This window comes from Calliphora vicina, chromosome 3 (genome assembly GCF_958450345.1).
Source record: "Calliphora vicina chromosome 3, idCalVici1.1, whole genome shotgun sequence".
NCBI classification, from domain to species: domain Eukaryota; kingdom Metazoa; phylum Arthropoda; class Insecta; order Diptera; family Calliphoridae; genus Calliphora; species Calliphora vicina.
Genome location: NC_088782.1, coordinates 15,876,358 through 15,893,668, shown reverse-complemented (window position 1 = coordinate 15,893,668; position 17,311 = coordinate 15,876,358). Strand labels below are relative to the sequence as shown.

Below are 17,311 nucleotides of genomic sequence, written 5' to 3'. Positions count from 1 at the left end.
CCATTAATATTATTAGAAATCCACTGGGATGTGGCAGGAGTGGTGGCTCCAGGTCAAATAGCCCATCCCTAGAAAATTTATTACCATTTGAGGGACATTGAGGCAATAGGTGTCTCGTCCCTGGCGTTTCCTTATGGTACCCCCACGCAAAATTTTTTTTTTAAGGTCAGAGGCGGGTGCCTAAGCGGTAAAGCAACGCCTCCTTGCCAGTGGCGTAGCTGCCAGACGGGTTTGGCTATCCCACCCGCAACAAGTTGACTCAAGTTTTTTGAAAACGTAAATCCCAGCTTGCTTCATATTTTAAATAAATTGCAGTCGCGAAAAAAAAATTTAACACAGTTTCGACCGTACATATGTATTTTTGTTAAAAAACACGTTTAAATTGAATTTTTTATTATTTTATTTTCTAAATTTTTTCACATAAAAACGCAATAAATTATATTATATACAGAACAGTCCTAATTGCCAAATTTTAAATGAACAAGCAAGAGAGCTATATTCGGCCGTGCCGAATCTTATATACCCTTCACCAAATTATACTTCAAAATACAAATTTTAAATAGTTTTACGTAAAAAAAAAATGTTAGGTAAAAAAATTTTTTTTTCGAATTATTTTAAAATATCTATCATTAGATAAACATATTGTTTATCTGGATTATTAATGACTTAATAATCCAGATATAGGTCAAAAATCGAGGTTGTCCTGGTTTTTTTTCCTCATATCTCAGCCGTTTGTGGACCGATTTTTCTGATTTTAAATAGGAAACTTCTCGAAAGCATGGCTGATAGAATTATTGAAGATCTTCAGAAAATTGATTTCAACAGACAGACGGACATGACTTAATCAACTCCGCTATCTATAAGGATCCAAAATATATATGCTTTATAGGGTCGGAAATTTACATTGTGGAAATTACAAACGGAATGACAAACTTATTATTTGAAATTAAAGTATATTTATATTGAAATTAATATTGTGAATAACAGCTACTTTCAAACCAGAAATTCAATTAAAGTATCCCCTGTTACATTTTTGACATTGTTTACTCACATGTAAAATAAAAACATGTTAACATTTCCTAGTGATTGTCACATTGCAAAAAGAAGCAGTATAAAATTATTCGTGTTGCCTGCGTCAACAGTTGTTTTATTGAAAGAAAATCTTGTTTTTTATAATGAAAATATTAAAACATAATTGAATATTATTAAAATTGTTATGAAAATTATTAAGAAAATGACCATAAATAAATTGTAACAATAAAACATTTTGAAAACTTAATCATTCCAACTAACTTCATTTGCAACACCGAAAAAAAATGTAAACAAAAATAGAACTGTCTCGGAAAATTACCAATTTGCAGTAAGAATTATACAAAAAAAATAGATAAACTACATATTTATAAAATCACGATAACAAAAAACAAATGTGTAGCAAGTACTCTAAATAAAAGTAAGAAAATTCATAATAAAAACAAAAAATTAGAAACAATTTTGTTATTTACTTAAACCAACCATATGGTAGATATAGATAGATGATTACACACAGGTCATTTGTTTTTTTTTTTTTCATTCCAATTGTCTTTTTTGTGGCTATACAGACAGACGACTGACTGTGTTACTAACGTATATAGAACAACAACAGAGGGGTTGCATACACTTATGTGGTTAAAACAAAAGGTAAGAAAGAAGAAATTATTATTTTCGTTTGTCTAAATACGCCGCACTTTTGTAGGAGTGATTAATCAGTTTGTGTGTGTCTCTTTTTTTTGCAGATATTAACTTCAAAACTTTATATAAACAATTGCATTTGGTAAGAATGTCTCATGTACGTTATGATAATCATAAATATGCCCGCCTTAATAATCAGGAAATCAAAACTCAACGCTCCTATTCGGATGATGAAAATGAAGAAATCGATTTGGGCACTGAACAGCGTTTAAGATATTCTGCCGAATCGGATGATAATGATGATGGCACTAACAAAGCACAACAGCAAAATGGTTATTTAAGTCATCATGATGAGGGCAATGGCAGTCATACAAATGATAGTGGCATACATAACAGTGGCACCACTGTTACCCTAAGAGATCGTCTAAATGATTCGCGTCTAATGCAAATGGCCATTTGTTCTTTACTAACCATACTGCTGTATCTATTGCTGTCAATATGTTTGACCTTTTATCAGAAGGCTTTAATTAAGGAATTAAATTTTCCCTTGAGCATTGTCAGCTATCATTTGGTGCTAAAGTTTATAATGGCTTCCAGTGCCCGTGGCATTTACAAGGCTGTGGTGGGCAAATCAAGAATTCAATTGGATTGCCGTACATCGGTGAGAAAAATGGCACCCACGGGTTTAGCTAGCGGCATTGATATTGGATTTTCAAATTGGGCCTTGGCTTTGGTGTCGGTATCGCTGTATACTATGACCAAATCATCGACAATTGTGTTTATATTGATATTTGCCATAATGTTGGGATTGGAGAAAAAGGTAAGTAATTGAGCTCTGATTGCATTTGATTTTATTTATTGTAATATTTGAAAATCACATTTGGCGAATAATAGTATGTAATACTAATACATTCATTAGTATTAATATTATTGACCAAATGTGTCTTTCCAATATGTATTATACGGGATTCACACGAATCCCAGCAAACTCATAAAATCATCGTGTAAATCTCGTATTACAATGTTTGTTAATGTCAAAATTTGTAACTGAATTTCGAACCAGTTCACGTAGCCCGATTAGGCTGAAATTTGTTATTCATGTGTACACCTAGTGTTTCAGAGCACCCAGAATATTTTGAATTTTTAAACATATTTTAAAAAGATAATATTCTGAAACTGGTCCATCAGGTTTATGCATTAATGCCAAATTTCAGTCTATTTAGAGTTAATCTTGCCTTGATTAATTGTTATATTTAATTTTCATCACAGAGTTGGTCGTTAGTATTTATTGTGGGCCTTATCGCTATAGGCCTATTTATGTTTACTTATAAATCAACACAATTCGATACATTGGGCTTTATATTTATATTGGTGGCCTCCTTAAGTGGTGGCATACGTTGGAGTTTAGCACAATTTGTTATGCAAAAATCTAAATTGGGTCTACACAATCCCATCGATATGATATATCACATGCAGCCATGGATGATAGTAGCTCTCTTGCCCTTCGTTATAATATTCGAAGGTAAATTTACAAAAAAAAAAAAAAACTTCTTTAATACTAAATCCTTAAATAATTTACATTTAAATTCTAGGCAAGGGTTTAGTTCATGTTTTCGAAAATATGGGTAATTACAAAGATAGTGCCATCTATATGGTTTTACTGAAAATATCTGCGGGTGCAACATTGGCATTTTTCATGGAAGTTAGTGAGTTTATGGTATTGTCGAAAACTTCCAGTTTAACACTGTCAATAGCGGGTATATTCAAGGTAGCTATTTGATTTGTTCAATAACTTTAAAATTGTTGAAATGTTTTACATAATTTATGGTTTTTTTTTGCAGGACATTTTTCAATTAGTTTTGGCTGTGGAATACAATGGTGACCAATTAAGTTTAGTTAATGCTTTGGGTTTGGTGGTCTGTTTGGCCGGCATTTGTTGTCATGTCGTTCACAAATATTCCACCTTAACCAAATTGCAAGAATTAAATACATACGATGAATCTTCGGATTTGCATTTAAATGAGGCTTCTCTAAATGGTGCCGGTTGTGCTGGCGGCCTTTCCTCAACAACTACAAATTCCTCAAATATGAATGATTATGCTTTTGCAACAACGAAAAAACATTCCGCTTTAACTGTTCCTTTACTAGAAGAGACCGATTCGGATGATGAGGACACATCGCCCAATGGCAATCAAGATAATTCTTCAGATGTTATATTTGATATACTTAAACGTCGTGATATGCAACGATGAGTATGTGATGAATGTATGTAAATATTAAATATCAATATGTATGTACTATATTATTAACTTTGCTTTAAACTATAACTATAAAAGAAACGTATTTTTTTAATTCAATTGTATTTTTAAGCTTTGCGTCTAATCATATAGAGAAGAGTTTAACAATTTTAAACAGTTGCTATTGACCAGATCAGAGAATAAACACATAGAAGGGAAGGAGAGAGAAATGTCAGTGAAAAAATTACGCTCTTTTCACACATAAGGGTGATACAATAACAGAATACATTTTCATGAATTAGGTTTTTGACAACAGATTAATTTTTTTGGCTCTCAGTTTCCATTCTAGTTGTCATCAATGTAGAAAATTTAAATGATATTCTTTATAATTTTCTAACGAGAGAAATTTTGAGATTTTTGTGAAATCATTGGTTCCGGACTAGTCTTGGTTCGAGAAAATCTTTCTTGAAAAATTATGGTAAATTTGTGAAAAAAAACTTTTTAGTAAGAAATTCAGTTTTTTGAAAATTTTTTCATCCAAAAAATCTTTTTTCAAAAATTTTCTAATGTGTTTTTTTAGTAAAACAAAAATTGTCATTAAAAAGACATATCGTCACCTAAAATGCAAAAGGGTGTAACAACCAAATAATTCAAAATTAAGTTTTTAATGGATATTGGTACAGCGCACGTCTTCACAAATTTTTTGCATTCTATTTTAAAAAAAAGCGATTTTATTAAAGGAAGAAAATCATATTTGCAATAACACTTTAAATTTTATGTTTTTTTTGTGTTTTTTGTCTCTCCTGTAAAATTTAAAAACTGTTTATACGTCCTTTTGCATTTTAGGTGACGATATGTTGAATTTCAATAGCAAAATTCCTATATTTAATACCGATCAGTTTCATTGTTTAATAAAATCTCTCACAGTTATAAATAAACTGAATAAATGTAGTTAGACTCTTTAAAAGTTTAAATAATGTTTGTTAATATAAGTAATTGCATGTGAATAAAGTGACAACGATAAATATGTTTTCCTCGCTTCAATGTATGTAACTTTTTTTTAATATAAAAACCCCTCCTCATCCCAGTATATCAATCACCATTGTATAGAATATATTAAATATTAAACAACTACTTACGATTTATTATATAATTTTTTTTAATTTTATTAAAGCACGAACACGAAGAGTTAAAGATTCTTGTTAAAACATTTGTGTAAAAGATTCCTTTAGCATTTCTAGTGTAACAACAATAAAGAGAAAGACTTTAATTAAACATTTTTAAATTTAGTTATAATAATTTGTTGTGTTTTATATATTTTTTTTAAATATCTTGTTAAATATTATTCCATTTACCTGCAATTAAAAGAAATTTAAGTTTTTAAACAATATTTTTAAGTGTAGTAATATGTGTATGTGTGATCGATCGATCGATCCATCATGATTTGTTACGGAGTCTGGAGATTTTGTAGAAATTTAATTGGCCATTAATAACTGAAATTTAAATTTATATAAATTAGCGGATACGATTATAAAAATTATAGAACTACAATAAACAAAAAATATTATAAAAAAAACAAAAAAAATGTATTTTCCAAATAAAGAATATAATTCTATTTAGAATTTAAAAAGTGTGTTTTTTTATATATAAGAAAAATTATAAGAAATTAATTTTAGTTAACGGCAATACAATTCAATTGTAGGAAAGTTGTTAAAATGAGAAAAAAATTAAATAAAGAACTTATCAACTAAAAGAAAAATTTAAAGACTTCAGGTAAAACAACATGTTAATAATAATGATTGTGCCAAAGAAGCTAAAAACATATTTTTGAACATTTAAAATAGGCGTCTTCTCTTGGCCAACGTAGGATATTCTAAGCAATGGTAAGCCTCATCTTCTTCTTCGTCAGAATCATCCTGTACACTGCTAATTTCATTGTTGTTGTCCATATTCAAGCTCACAACACAAGCATCCTCATTATCGGTATCAGATCTCATGGACTTTGTATCATTGACAGATACAACACCAGAATCTGGGCTATCACATAGAATAGTGGTTGCATGGCCTTGTGTTGAGAGGGGCGTATTGGGTGTGGCTTGCAGGCTCTGTAAGCGCTCAGTGTTGCATTGTATGCGGTAAATGGCTAAAATGGCCTCGACAAATGGCGATATTATATCGGCTGTACAATGGGTCAGCTTAATCAAATAAGGTGTCCATATGGGGAAAATACCATGCATTTGTCTTACAGCCGCTATACAAGCCGATGCTATAATAGAGGGTCTAGCATTGGCAAATTTTAAATCTGTAAATACCACAATTTATTAATATAATTTTTGGTTTATACATAAATATTTTTCCTCTAAACTTACAACTCAATGAAATATCAATAAAATCAAAAAATGTTTTACTCAGTGTCGTCAACATATCCTCGTAACTGTTGTAGGGACATGGTGTACTCAGTACCATACATGATCCGGTATTTATTATCACTTCATTGCCATAATGTATTTCTGTTTGCAGATCCTGCTGCTGTTGATGATAGTTATTTAGTATGATTTCATTGTTCCAATGATTTATGAAAATGTGATAATCTTGTAGGGTTATAATACTATTGGCAAAATATTCGGCAAAAGTGGCTGCTGTGGGACGTATTAAATCGAAATTGAAAGTGCCCAATACTTTGCACTCAACATTTTTAAATTCATTTAGTGTGTAGACTTCATTCAGCAATTTATTGAGATCGGCAAATTTGGGCATATCGACATCGGCTTCTTCGATTTTGGCCGCTATTATAAGACAGGTTATGGCGGACAGAGTTAGTTTGTCTGCTCGTATAGTGTAGTTATCCATAAAGCAGTCGAGAAGATAAATAGCTTGAAAAGGCAGAAAAATAATTTTTTTTGGTGAGTTGTTTTTTTTTTTTTTTTTGTAATATCTCTATAATTTGTATAACCTTCACCATGTGAGGTAAGGGAGTATATAGTAAGTTTGTAATTTCTATATTTTTCATTTGAGACCACATAAAGTATATATATTCTGGATCGTTATAGACAGCAGGGTCGCTACAACCATGTCCTTCCGTCAGAGAACTGCGCCGAACGGCTGTAAGCCGGCTGAGCCGATCCGCCGATAAATTTTCAAAGCTGCCGCCGACGTATTTTTTTTCGGCTTAAGTCGGCTTGAAAATAGCCGCCGTTTTTGATAAAAGTTCCTTAGTAATTTCATAAAATTTTCAGAAGTTCACTTTTTTCAAATTTCAAATTTGTAATTATTAGAATTTGAGTAGTTATTCTTTAGTCGGCTGACAGCCGGATAGCCGCCGCCGACAACCTTTTTTGGAGTCAGCCGCCGCCGCCGTGAAATTTAGTCAGCGCAGATCTCTGCCTTCCGTCAGTCTTCCTGTTAAAATCTACTTTCCGTAGTCCGCAAATAACTTACATTCATGATTCAATATATATTTGGATTACTAGTCATTAATATACACAATATTTATATCTAATGATAGATATTTCAAAGACCTTTGAAGCTACGTTAAAACGCCATAGTGAGTCGGACCTACAATCGGTAAAAATAGGGAACAAGTATTTTTTTACCTGATTTTTTTTTACAAATAAATAAAAAAAAAAATTTTAAATTAAACAAAAAATGTTTTACAAAAAAAAAAACAAGTGAAAATAGATCGTTGGATCCAACAATACATGTATCATGATACAATAGTAAATTTCTATATCTTTACTCTTAATAGTCAATATTGCTTCAAAATATCTAAATATCAGAGCTTGGAATTAATTAATAAAATTTGAGCTTAATTCACTAAAATCTTAATCCGTAATTTCATTCCATAAATCCATTCCTAATATTTAATTTTTTAGATTCATTCCAAAGTCTTTGTTTAAACTGAATTAATTTTAAAGTTAATTAATAACAGAATTTATTCAAACTTTAAATGATTAAATTTTTATTAAATCAAATCAATTACAAAATTAATTGAAAAAATTGTCTTAAACCTTTTTGTACTAGATTTTAATTGAAGAAAACTTTAATCGTTTTATAAATTTTTTAAGCTATTTTGTTATGGATTTGAAGAAGATAGAATGATTCATTAAGAAATAACATCTATAAATAATGAATTCTCTTTTTAAATTTTCATACGAAAAATCCCAAATAAATAATAATAAGCGGCTAGACATAAGTAAAAACTATAAAAAACTTTTCAGTTTTTTGGTAAAAAAAAAAAACAGAGTTCTAACAGTTTTAAATTCCCGGGATTCCCGGGAAATTTGTACCGGGAATTCCCGGGATAAAAACCCTATATCTAACTCATGCAATATTATGGGGCTTAGATAAAGTTGATTTGTAATTACTTTATTGATTTCTGTATTATAAACAAGAAAAATATATCCTTACCCAAATGCAGCGTGGTTCTAGAAAGTTTATGTTTTTCCGTTGCAGTCTTTAACAACTTTAACAATATAGGACGTTGACCAACTTGTTGAGAACGAAAGCAAACCAAGCGACGATTAAGTTCGGTTTCTCTTAAGGTTTGAAAGATGTCATCGGCATAATCACAAATCCAATGTGTTTTATCTATACGTTGCTAAAAATTTAAAAAGAAAAATAATTGTAAAACAAAACCGTATGACACGATCTCACCTGATTGGCATCCAAACGAAAAATTGAGGTAAAAACTCCACCAAATTCAAAGGTTTGTGAAGGCTGCATATGTGGTATAATTGGCGATGTGAACTCATTAATGTTCTCTCCAAAACTTTGTTCAATTAATCTATAAAAACAATTTATTTACCATAAAAAAACTAATTTATTTTATTTAAAAAAGCTGCAGTACATTGGATTATTATAGAGCACATAATTTGTCTGTGGCGTGTCCATTTTGTTCTGATCAAACATCCTTGGAAAAATTTTTTGAGTGAAGCTGAGACATTAAAAATTTCTACAACAGACCGACATAATTTTCTAAATTTGATATTTTTAATAATATTAACCAGTTTAGTTACTCCAATAGCCAAATTTAGAAATAAATAATTTGGTTAATAAAAAAAACCAAAGCCAAAAAAAAATGCTAACGGTTCTTTGAAAAACCACATGTGTATTAAAAAGTAGTAAATTACAAAACTATAACTGAACATATCCCATGGTTTAAAAGTATACATTGTTGATGTTGCCATATCTATGATAAAATTATGGACCGGTCATTTAATACCGATACGAACATATTGAAGACAAAACATTATTTTTGGCATTTTGCTATATTTTTCAAATAATTTTTAAATTTTTTTTGTTATTCATTTTTTCTTTTCATCTGATGGTAAATATCAGTATTGCCGTCTATAAATACCTTAAAGATTTGAATTTTGTTTTGAGGAAAAAAAAAAACAAAATTTTTGTTTCAAGTAGAAAACAATCGTTTTGGATAAATTTTATTTTTATTTCAAAAATGTTTGTTTTTATAAAAATATTTTAAAAGTATTAAAATCTATTTACCGCAATCCACCAGATCGGGTTATACTTTCAATTATTGCTATTTTAATTATCCATTAATAATAAATGCCAATATTTGAAAACATATATAAAACACAGATTTAGAAAGCAATATAAGTATGAGGGAAAGTAAATTTTTGATAGATATGAGGTGAATAAAATTTCCTTAGCTCATAGGGCTACACAAATTTTTGACAAACGAATAGAAATTTTGACAAACTTAAAATAAATAAAAAAAAATATACAAACTAAAATATGATAAGATATGTTGTAAATTTGTGTTATTTTAAGTTTATTTAATTTGTAAATCCTAAATAAAATGCAAACATATTCAAACAGACTGGAAATCGTATAAATTCTTGGTATATATTTTGAATTTTCTAGACAGTTGTCAGAATTTATCAGAGTCAAAAGATATTTCATTTGGCACAGCAGAATTATAAAATTTTCTCACCATAGGAAAATTATAATTTACCATAGTACTTTGCACCGTTTGGCACACGTTCAAAGTGAAAAATTTAACGGCAGAAAATCACAAAATTTTCATTAAACTAAAATGTTGCTAGATGGAAACACCTAACATAATTTATTAACTGCAAAATGGATTTAAAAATCGCTAGCACTGAATTGATGTATCACTGGTAGCAGAACATTACAATTAGTTTTACTAACACAGATCTTTTTTTTTTCCTAAAAGTATTCCATGATTTGGTCCTATTGTGCTCAAAAATACAACCCTGAAAGTAGTATGAGTAGTTACAAAGTAAATTAATAAAGTAGACTCAGTAGAACAGCTGACTATTTTTTTTACTTTGGTCTGAACTGTCAATTCACTTGTGGTTGTTGTGGCGAAAAATACAACAAGCCCAAAAGCAAAAACAACAACAGGCAACTTTGACAGCTCAGACCTTAAACCAAAAACAAAATTGCTTGTGGTTTTTGTAAATGTTGTATTTGTTGTAGTACTGTCGCTACTTTATTAATTTACTTTGAGTAGTTACATGCTGTCATTGGGTATCGGCAAAAGTACAGTATTGAGTACTGAGTACCCAAATACTCAATACTTGTACAACTCTAATTACAATGGCGAGAATTTGATGCAGAAGTGCAAACAAAATATTTTATCATTGAAACCAAAACAAAGCGATTGAAATAAAACAAATGTTTTAATTTATATAGAAAGTAATACAAAAACAAAAATCTGTTGATTATTTTCAGCAAATTGTTTACGAAGATATTTCTAAAGTAAAAAGCTGTTTTATTGCGATCGCCGACATCACCACAAACTCTTGCCTACAACGTTTTTCTACTGAGCTGCTTCATCGGCAACAACAACAACATTATGGACTCCATTACAACAGGATTAGCAACATCAACTCTGGACGGCAAGAAATTTGAAATTCAACAATCAATTCCTAGTGGTTCTATAAAGAAAGGTCCTCATACTATTGTGCGTTCGGCCCATTTAAATGATGGCATTGCAATCATACGCAGATTTGGTAATTTCCCTAACAAACACAATAACGGAACTTTTTTAGATCTTTGCAGTATTTTTATCTATCTTTTGCAATATGCATTTTATTGGGATTTACTATAAAAAAAGTACAAATTCAAATCATAATTAAAAGTAAACTTTGCCAATAGCAACTTAAAATTAAAAATGCTGGAAATAACGCATCTCTAGATGAATTCAACAATCAACATACAATTTTCGGATACTGGAGAAATGATTTTTGACACCAATCAATGGCTATTACAGTGAGTATTCCTATTTAATTTGTGTGTATAATCTACAATTTCAGTTAGTAAATTTTACCCATAAATTGTTTAACATTTTTATTAGCGTAAATTTTTATTAATTTAAAAAAATCTTAATAACAAGAAAGCCCATAAGATCTTTTAAATATTGAAACTTGTAATTCATTCCAAAGAAGCACCATAATACATACAAGCTATTATATATATATTTCTCGTTAATTTACATAAACTTAATATGGATTATAAGAAGTGACCCCTAGAACTAAGTTCGTTAAAGTTTACAGAAGCAAATCATTAAATTATCACAATGTCTTAAATAAATAATGTTTCAACTAAATGCTAACATAAATTATATTATACATACCTATATACAAAAGCAATTAATGTGGCCCATTTTACATTACTTAGCATTCACAAATAATTGGGGGATTCAAACGGTCTCCTATTAGGTCGTATTGTCATAAAACATTTTTTTTAGTTTAAATAAATTTTTGTTGGGTTTCAAACAAAAAAGTTATAAACTTTTCTAAAAGACTTTTAGAACTATGTTCATTGGTTTGTCATAAAATAACATTTTTTGTTTACAGCACAACAAGAATTTGTTTAAACTAAAATATTTACGACATTATGACAATACGACCTAATAGCAGACCGTTTGAATCCCCCAATTGTTTAAAAATTATTTTTTTTGGAAACCACACTACGTGTACATATCGTTCCTTCGTTGTTTTTTTTATTTTTTTAAAAAACTTTTCCATTCACCAAACAAAAAACTTTATGCGGGATATTTAATTTCAAGTTCTTCATAGATATTTGTTTAAATGAACTTGAATTTTTTTGGTGTTGATAGCTGTCTTATAATTAAGGACAAAAACGTTAAAATTTTTGCGTGCTCTCAGTTTAGGCAATACAGAAAATATGAATATTAACAGAAAAAAAAATATGAAAATATAAATTGTTACTGCTATCTTGCTTATTCTTGTTCCAAATACAATAAAACTATCGCATACAATAACTATCTTTAGTTACTATATTTAAAATTGAGCAAAGATTTAAGGATTTTAAACAAATAACACATTTCGTGTTATTAGAATGTTGAGTGTGCCAAACTAGTAATGAACGAACGATATTTGTTGTGTTAAACTTTAGCTGATCAATTATTAGAAGTATGCATTTGTTAAACATTTAGATTTAACCCTCATCTGACCCTTGTGTTGATATTGATTCGATTTTTAAGGTGAGGAATTCAGGAAGATTTTTCCGAACCTGTTGAGGAAACCTTGGTTCACCAAAGAACCTTTAAAGATGGACGCAACACAAATAAGACAGATTAAATGGATTTTGTCGGGGCATTCTTTTAGTACCCGTATGAGGTTGACGATGACTCTCATATAATATTCAGATGCACTAAATATAACCATATCCGCTCAAGGTATACGGTTTGGAACAGTACCTCCTTTTTCAAGAAGGAATCTTTTAAAAATTATCAGCCAATATTAAATTGTAATTTTTTTTTCATAAAACCACAAACAAAATTTCAACTACAATTATTTTCAGTTTTTATCTTAATGTGAAGGGCATATAGATTATTACTTGTTTATGCTATGTACGGTCCGATGTAAATGTTTTTTATAATTTTTCATTTGTTCAATTTTGTAATATCACGCCTAATAGGCCAAAATGACAATATTACAAGGAAACAATACCTGAGATTCTTATAAATAATTTTTAAACCAATAAATCCAAATTAATAATTATACTTATACTCCATTAGTAGCTAATCTTGAGTATTTGAAAAGTCTAAGAAACGAGAAACGTTGTTGGAACAAGAAAAAATGTAAGGTAAATCAATTTGGGGATTTATAGTAGATCGCGTAAAAACAAAGGCATTTTTGATAATTTTATAAAACAATGTCAAATTGCGACATTTAATAAAGTTATTACAAGTGCTCACTTGGGTCCATGCAGTAGGTCCCTTTGTAATAACTATGGTCAATTATGGATTGATCTGCAAACAATTTTTAAATTTGATTTCCTTTTATAAAACAAAGGCATTTTTGATAATTTTATAAAACAATGTCAAATTGCGACATTTAATAAAGTTATTACAAGTGCTCACTTGGGTCCATGCAGTAGGTCCCTTTGTAATAACTATGGTCAATTATGGATTGATCTGCAAACAATTTTTAAATTTGATTTCCTTTTATATAAAACATATTCGTTAATATATTTGTGTGGTTAACATTATAAATCAGACATTTATGACAAAATAGGACGTTTTGGGCTGGGTGAAAAAAATTTATATGTCAAATATACAGTGATTCTGTGTCGATCGGTATAATTTAAGGTTGGTTAAGAGGGACAAACTGAAGGACATAATTCCTTTAATTTTTTAGTCGTTTAATTCTTAAAATCCATTATTTGTGAGCGATAAATACATAAACAGGAATGAAGTTTTAAAATTAATAAATAACTGCGGGACATTGATTAAGCGTACAAGCAGTTTTTGATATACATAAGTATATTTTCAACATAAATGGAGTACTTTTTAAATTTAATAATGTTATTAAATAAAGTTAATTCAAAATCAACTGTTCTTTAATAACTTGAGGTCTAGTAAGTATAAAAGCGGGACAATCCGCGCGAAGATCGGGATATTTAGCAACACTACTCCAAATATACATACATATTTTTAGGTATTTTTGTATAATATTGTTATTTTTGCCATTATGTCTTTATATTACTGAATTGTCATAATAATTGAATAAAAAATATAATGCTAAATTAACACTAAAATAACAAATATTGTAAGCTTTGTATTATTCCTATTACAATTAAAATTTGATTATTTGTTTTGACCATTCTATTTCATTGACAAATAACTTAATTTAAAACGAAATAAACAATGTTTACCTTATGTTAAGTATAGTTTAGCATAACAAATTTCAGTGAAAAAACAAAACTCAACAATCAACATACAAAGTTCTGCAGACCATGGAAGTATATTTTCACCAATCAATGTTAATAACATCAATCAACATACTATTAAAATATTGAGCATCACATTAACAAAACTTCAATCAACAACTTTATGTTAAGTATAGTTTAGCATAATAAATTTCAGTGAAAAAACAAAACTCAACAATCAACATACAAAGTTCTGAAGACCATGGAAGTATATTTTCACCAATCAACGTTCAGAACACTAGGTCTACAGCTGGCATGAAATGTTTAACATTAACACTAACATGATGTTAGTGTTGGGTATATACCAGAGACCGAAAATAACGGGTTCACTTTCATTTCAATGGTAAATTCTCATTCGCAGCCATTTAAAAATATTTTTGTGATATATCACTGAGAGAGTGATTTATTCAAGAACATTTTAGGTTTAGGGATGAGAGAAACAGAAAAGAAACAAACACAAATAATCCGGATGAGTGATTTATAATTTATTTTTTTCGTAAAGGTCAGCTTGTGACTTTTATTTGCGAACATGAAAAATAAATCGCAAAAATGCATTTGATGCAAATCAACTCTTAAATAAATAAAATTTATCTAAAGATTAATAAAAATTTAAAAAAAAATTCTCATTCTGTTATTTCCATAATTTGTTAAAAATTACTTATAATATGTTATTGTGTGTAAATAAAAGAGAAAGTAACTGTTATTAAGAACAAGAACAAATGAATTGTTTATCTCTCACCAAACCATTAAAAAACAACAAAAACGAGTAAAAGTCATACCAAACCATTTAAATAAAAATCATTTTATAACTGTTATTTTCAGTGATTTATTTTTATCACAAAAATATAAATCACAATTTGGTTTTTTTGGTATATGGACGAGTTATTTTCGATCTCTGGTAATACTCATCATTTTAGGCTTTTATCAATGTTTTAACACGGTTGTTAAGCCATGTGTTTTAACAACTCTCTTATAACATCATGTGTCTGTTGTAGACGGAGTGTAACATCAATCAACATATTATTAAAATATTTAGCATCACATTAACAAAACTACAATCAACATTACCCACATGACAACAAAAAAACAAAAGTACAACTATTCTCTATCAACAAACTACAATCAACATACCATTACTGGAAAGATCATTTAAATTAAATTTTTTTGAAGATTTTGCAAAATAATTACTTTTTTAATTCAAAACTACTTAAAGCATAAATAAAAAATATTGAATTCCAAGATGCCGAAATAAAGTAAATGTACTTATAGCTTTAAAATATATATTTTTTCATTTAAATAAATTTTAAAAATATTTAACTTATTCATATACTTTAATTCAAAGTAAAACATTCAAGTTTTTTAAAAACGGTTAAAAATTTTTCAGCTTAAATTAGTTATTAAAAAATATATTTTATTCATCATCTTTAGCAACATATATTGAATGTTTCCAAGGAACATGTTTCCGTTTATCATAAATTTGATATTTTCTCTTGTGTTTAGGTGAAGGTTCCAAACCTTTATTTGACCGTGATCATATTGCAGTTACCGCCTCAGATGCCCGTGATACTGGTTCAGGTCATGAGTGCAATGCTGGCTGTAAGACTAAATCAAATCAAAGAAGTTCCTCAACTGTAAGTAATTTGATTTAATTGGGTTGGGTTCAATTTTCTACGAAAAAGTTTCGGTTTGCTCTTAAAAATTAATGACTTTAATTGATTTATTCCAAAGACTTTTTCGTCCTCTCATTTTAGTCAAATAATAATTATAATAGATTGTTTATATTTTTAAAAGTACACAACGGAAACTTTTCCGGGAAATAGTAGAACTATTAGAAATACACAACATACTATTTCTGTTAACTAATATGAAATTTAATATAATCAAGAAATCAAGTTCACCGGAGAGGTATCGTCATCGTGACACCAAAAAACATTCCTCACCTATTTCTGGTCGACGTAAGTCTCCGGAAAGGTCTAGTCGTAGTGAAAGACCCAATCATAATCATGATAAACTCGCACATACTGTAAAATATAACAATATAAAGACTGATAAATGTAAAATAAAACTAAAGATCAAATCTCGTTCACCATCTCCAACAAAGGAAAAGCCAGTCGAAAAAGTCCCCTACTATCGAGATCAACAACGTGAAAAAGATCGTTTAAGACGTTTATATGGACGTTCACGTTCTCGTACACCGCCACGACACACCGCAAAAAAATACAGCCCCTTGGCGAATCGTCGTATTGCAAGTCCTACAAGAAGAAGAAGACGTTCGACAAGTAGAGAGCGATATCGTAAACATTCACCATACCGAAATTTATTAAGGAGAGACTATAGAAGTCGTAGATCTAGAACACGTTCAAGAACTCGTTCTCCGCAAAGACGTGATCGTCACAAACATTATTTTAGGTCTAGTAGAGAGCGTGACAATGAACACAAAGATGATCCCAATGTTTTAGCAACTGCAATTATACCTACAACACCACAGTTTATTCCAATACCAGTAGCAGTGCCAGCTGATTATGCTGCCTATTCATTCGTATGTCATTGTTTTGTTTTAGCTATATTTATACTAATAGCACATAATATTTATATTCATGAAATATTTTTCTTACAGCCCGGTTGGACAGCTCCACAACCATCATGGCATCCATCTCTACATCGGCCACCTCCGGCCTCACACTTCGCTCCCTTTACCATGATGCCTATGATGCCTCCGATGAGACCACCACATCAAACGGCATATGGTGGTATGCCACCAAATTTACCTTACGCACCAATAACGGCATCATATCGTACTCATGCTCCACAAAGATATCCCCCACCAAGGCATAACACAAACTATCAATCTCGGCCGAAAAAGCCCTTTAGTTAAATTTTAGATTAAATTTACATATTTAAATAAAACATTATTTTATAGTAGTAATGCTCTATGGATTTTAACAGCACTTGGAAGAACGTAATAAATTGTTTTTTTTTATTCATCTTTGTTTTTTATTTTCTATATAGAAACTATAATTTTCTATATATCTTTTTAAGAAAATGGATAATAATAATTATATTTGCAACAAAATAGAAAGAAATGCATTGTTTTATTTACTAACAAAGTACTCGCTAAAGGTACGTATGTAAAAAATATATATATTGTCAGCCGATATTATACGCCCCAAAAATTGCTCGTT

General features: G+C 29.6%; 3 protein-coding genes across 5 annotated transcripts; 2 read left to right on the top strand and 1 right to left on the bottom strand.

The window, feature by feature from the left end:
- Nucleotides 1-1,230: 1,230 nt before the first annotated feature.
- On the top strand, nt 1,231-5,490 carry LOC135953498 (solute carrier family 35 member C2). Of its 3 annotated transcripts, none has more exons than XM_065503429.1 (6): nt 1,231-1,450; nt 1,599-1,677; nt 1,773-2,488; nt 2,938-3,190; nt 3,261-3,436; nt 3,510-5,490. In XM_065503429.1, exons 3-6 carry the CDS (start codon nt 1,817-1,819, stop codon nt 3,918-3,920), a joined length of 1,512 nt encoding a protein of 503 aa, XP_065359501.1. In that variant the 5' UTR covers nt 1,231-1,450; nt 1,599-1,677; nt 1,773-1,816; the 3' UTR covers nt 3,921-5,490. The 3 variants fall into 3 exon arrangements, with proteins under 3 accessions (XP_065359501.1, XP_065359502.1, XP_065359500.1); XM_065503430.1 differs by having other exon boundaries at nt 1,236-1,360; XM_065503428.1 differs by lacking the exon at nt 1,231-1,450 and having other exon boundaries at nt 1,547-1,677.
- CycJ (Cyclin J) lies at nt 5,484-8,940 on the bottom strand. Its single transcript, XM_065503431.1, has 5 exons — nt 8,752-8,940; nt 8,559-8,688; nt 8,313-8,502; nt 6,275-6,778; nt 5,484-6,207 (listed from the first exon to the last, which is right to left on the bottom strand). The coding sequence occupies exons 1-5, from the start codon at nt 8,811-8,813 to the stop codon at nt 5,741-5,743; spliced, it is 1,353 nt and encodes a 450-aa protein (XP_065359503.1). The 5' UTR covers nt 8,814-8,940; the 3' UTR covers nt 5,484-5,740.
- A 1,576-nt stretch (nt 8,941-10,516) lies between these two features.
- LOC135954816 (female-specific protein transformer-like) lies at nt 10,517-17,109 on the top strand. Its single transcript, XM_065505050.1, has 4 exons — nt 10,517-10,903; nt 15,630-15,760; nt 16,015-16,668; nt 16,747-17,109. The coding sequence occupies exons 1-4, from the start codon at nt 10,747-10,749 to the stop codon at nt 17,002-17,004; spliced, it is 1,200 nt and encodes a 399-aa protein (XP_065361122.1). The 5' UTR covers nt 10,517-10,746; the 3' UTR covers nt 17,005-17,109.
- The last annotated feature ends 202 nt before the right edge of the window (nt 17,110-17,311 follow it).

Excerpts from the sequence above, each read along its gene's own strand:
- LOC135953498 (XM_065503429.1), top strand. The coding sequence starts at position 1,817 with ATGTCTCATGTACGTTATGATAATCATAAATATGCCCGCCTTAATAAT. Across the intron at positions 3,191-3,260 it reads CTTCGTTATAATATTCGAAG|GCAAGGGTTTAGTTCATGTT; the intron begins GTAAATTTACAA and ends TTTAAATTCTAG. Across the intron at positions 3,437-3,509 it reads CAATAGCGGGTATATTCAAG|GACATTTTTCAATTAGTTTT; the intron begins GTAGCTATTTGA and ends TTTTTTTTGCAG.
- CycJ (XM_065503431.1), bottom strand. The coding sequence starts at position 8,813 with ATGTTTGATCAGAACAAAATGGACACGCCACAGACAAATTATGTGCTC. Across the intron at positions 8,689-8,751 it reads GTGCTCTATAATAATCCAAT|ATTAATTGAACAAAGTTTTG; the intron begins GTACTGCAGCTT and ends TTGTTTTTATAG. Across the intron at positions 6,208-6,274 it reads TATTGATATTTCATTGAGTT|ATTTAAAATTTGCCAATGCT; the intron begins GTAAGTTTAGAG and ends TGGTATTTACAG.
- LOC135954816 (XM_065505050.1), top strand. The coding sequence starts at position 10,747 with ATGGACTCCATTACAACAGGATTAGCAACATCAACTCTGGACGGCAAG. Across the intron at positions 15,761-16,014 it reads ATCAAAGAAGTTCCTCAACT|AAATCAAGTTCACCGGAGAG; the intron begins GTAAGTAATTTG and ends AATATAATCAAG. Across the intron at positions 16,669-16,746 it reads ATTATGCTGCCTATTCATTC|CCCGGTTGGACAGCTCCACA; the intron begins GTATGTCATTGT and ends TTTTTCTTACAG.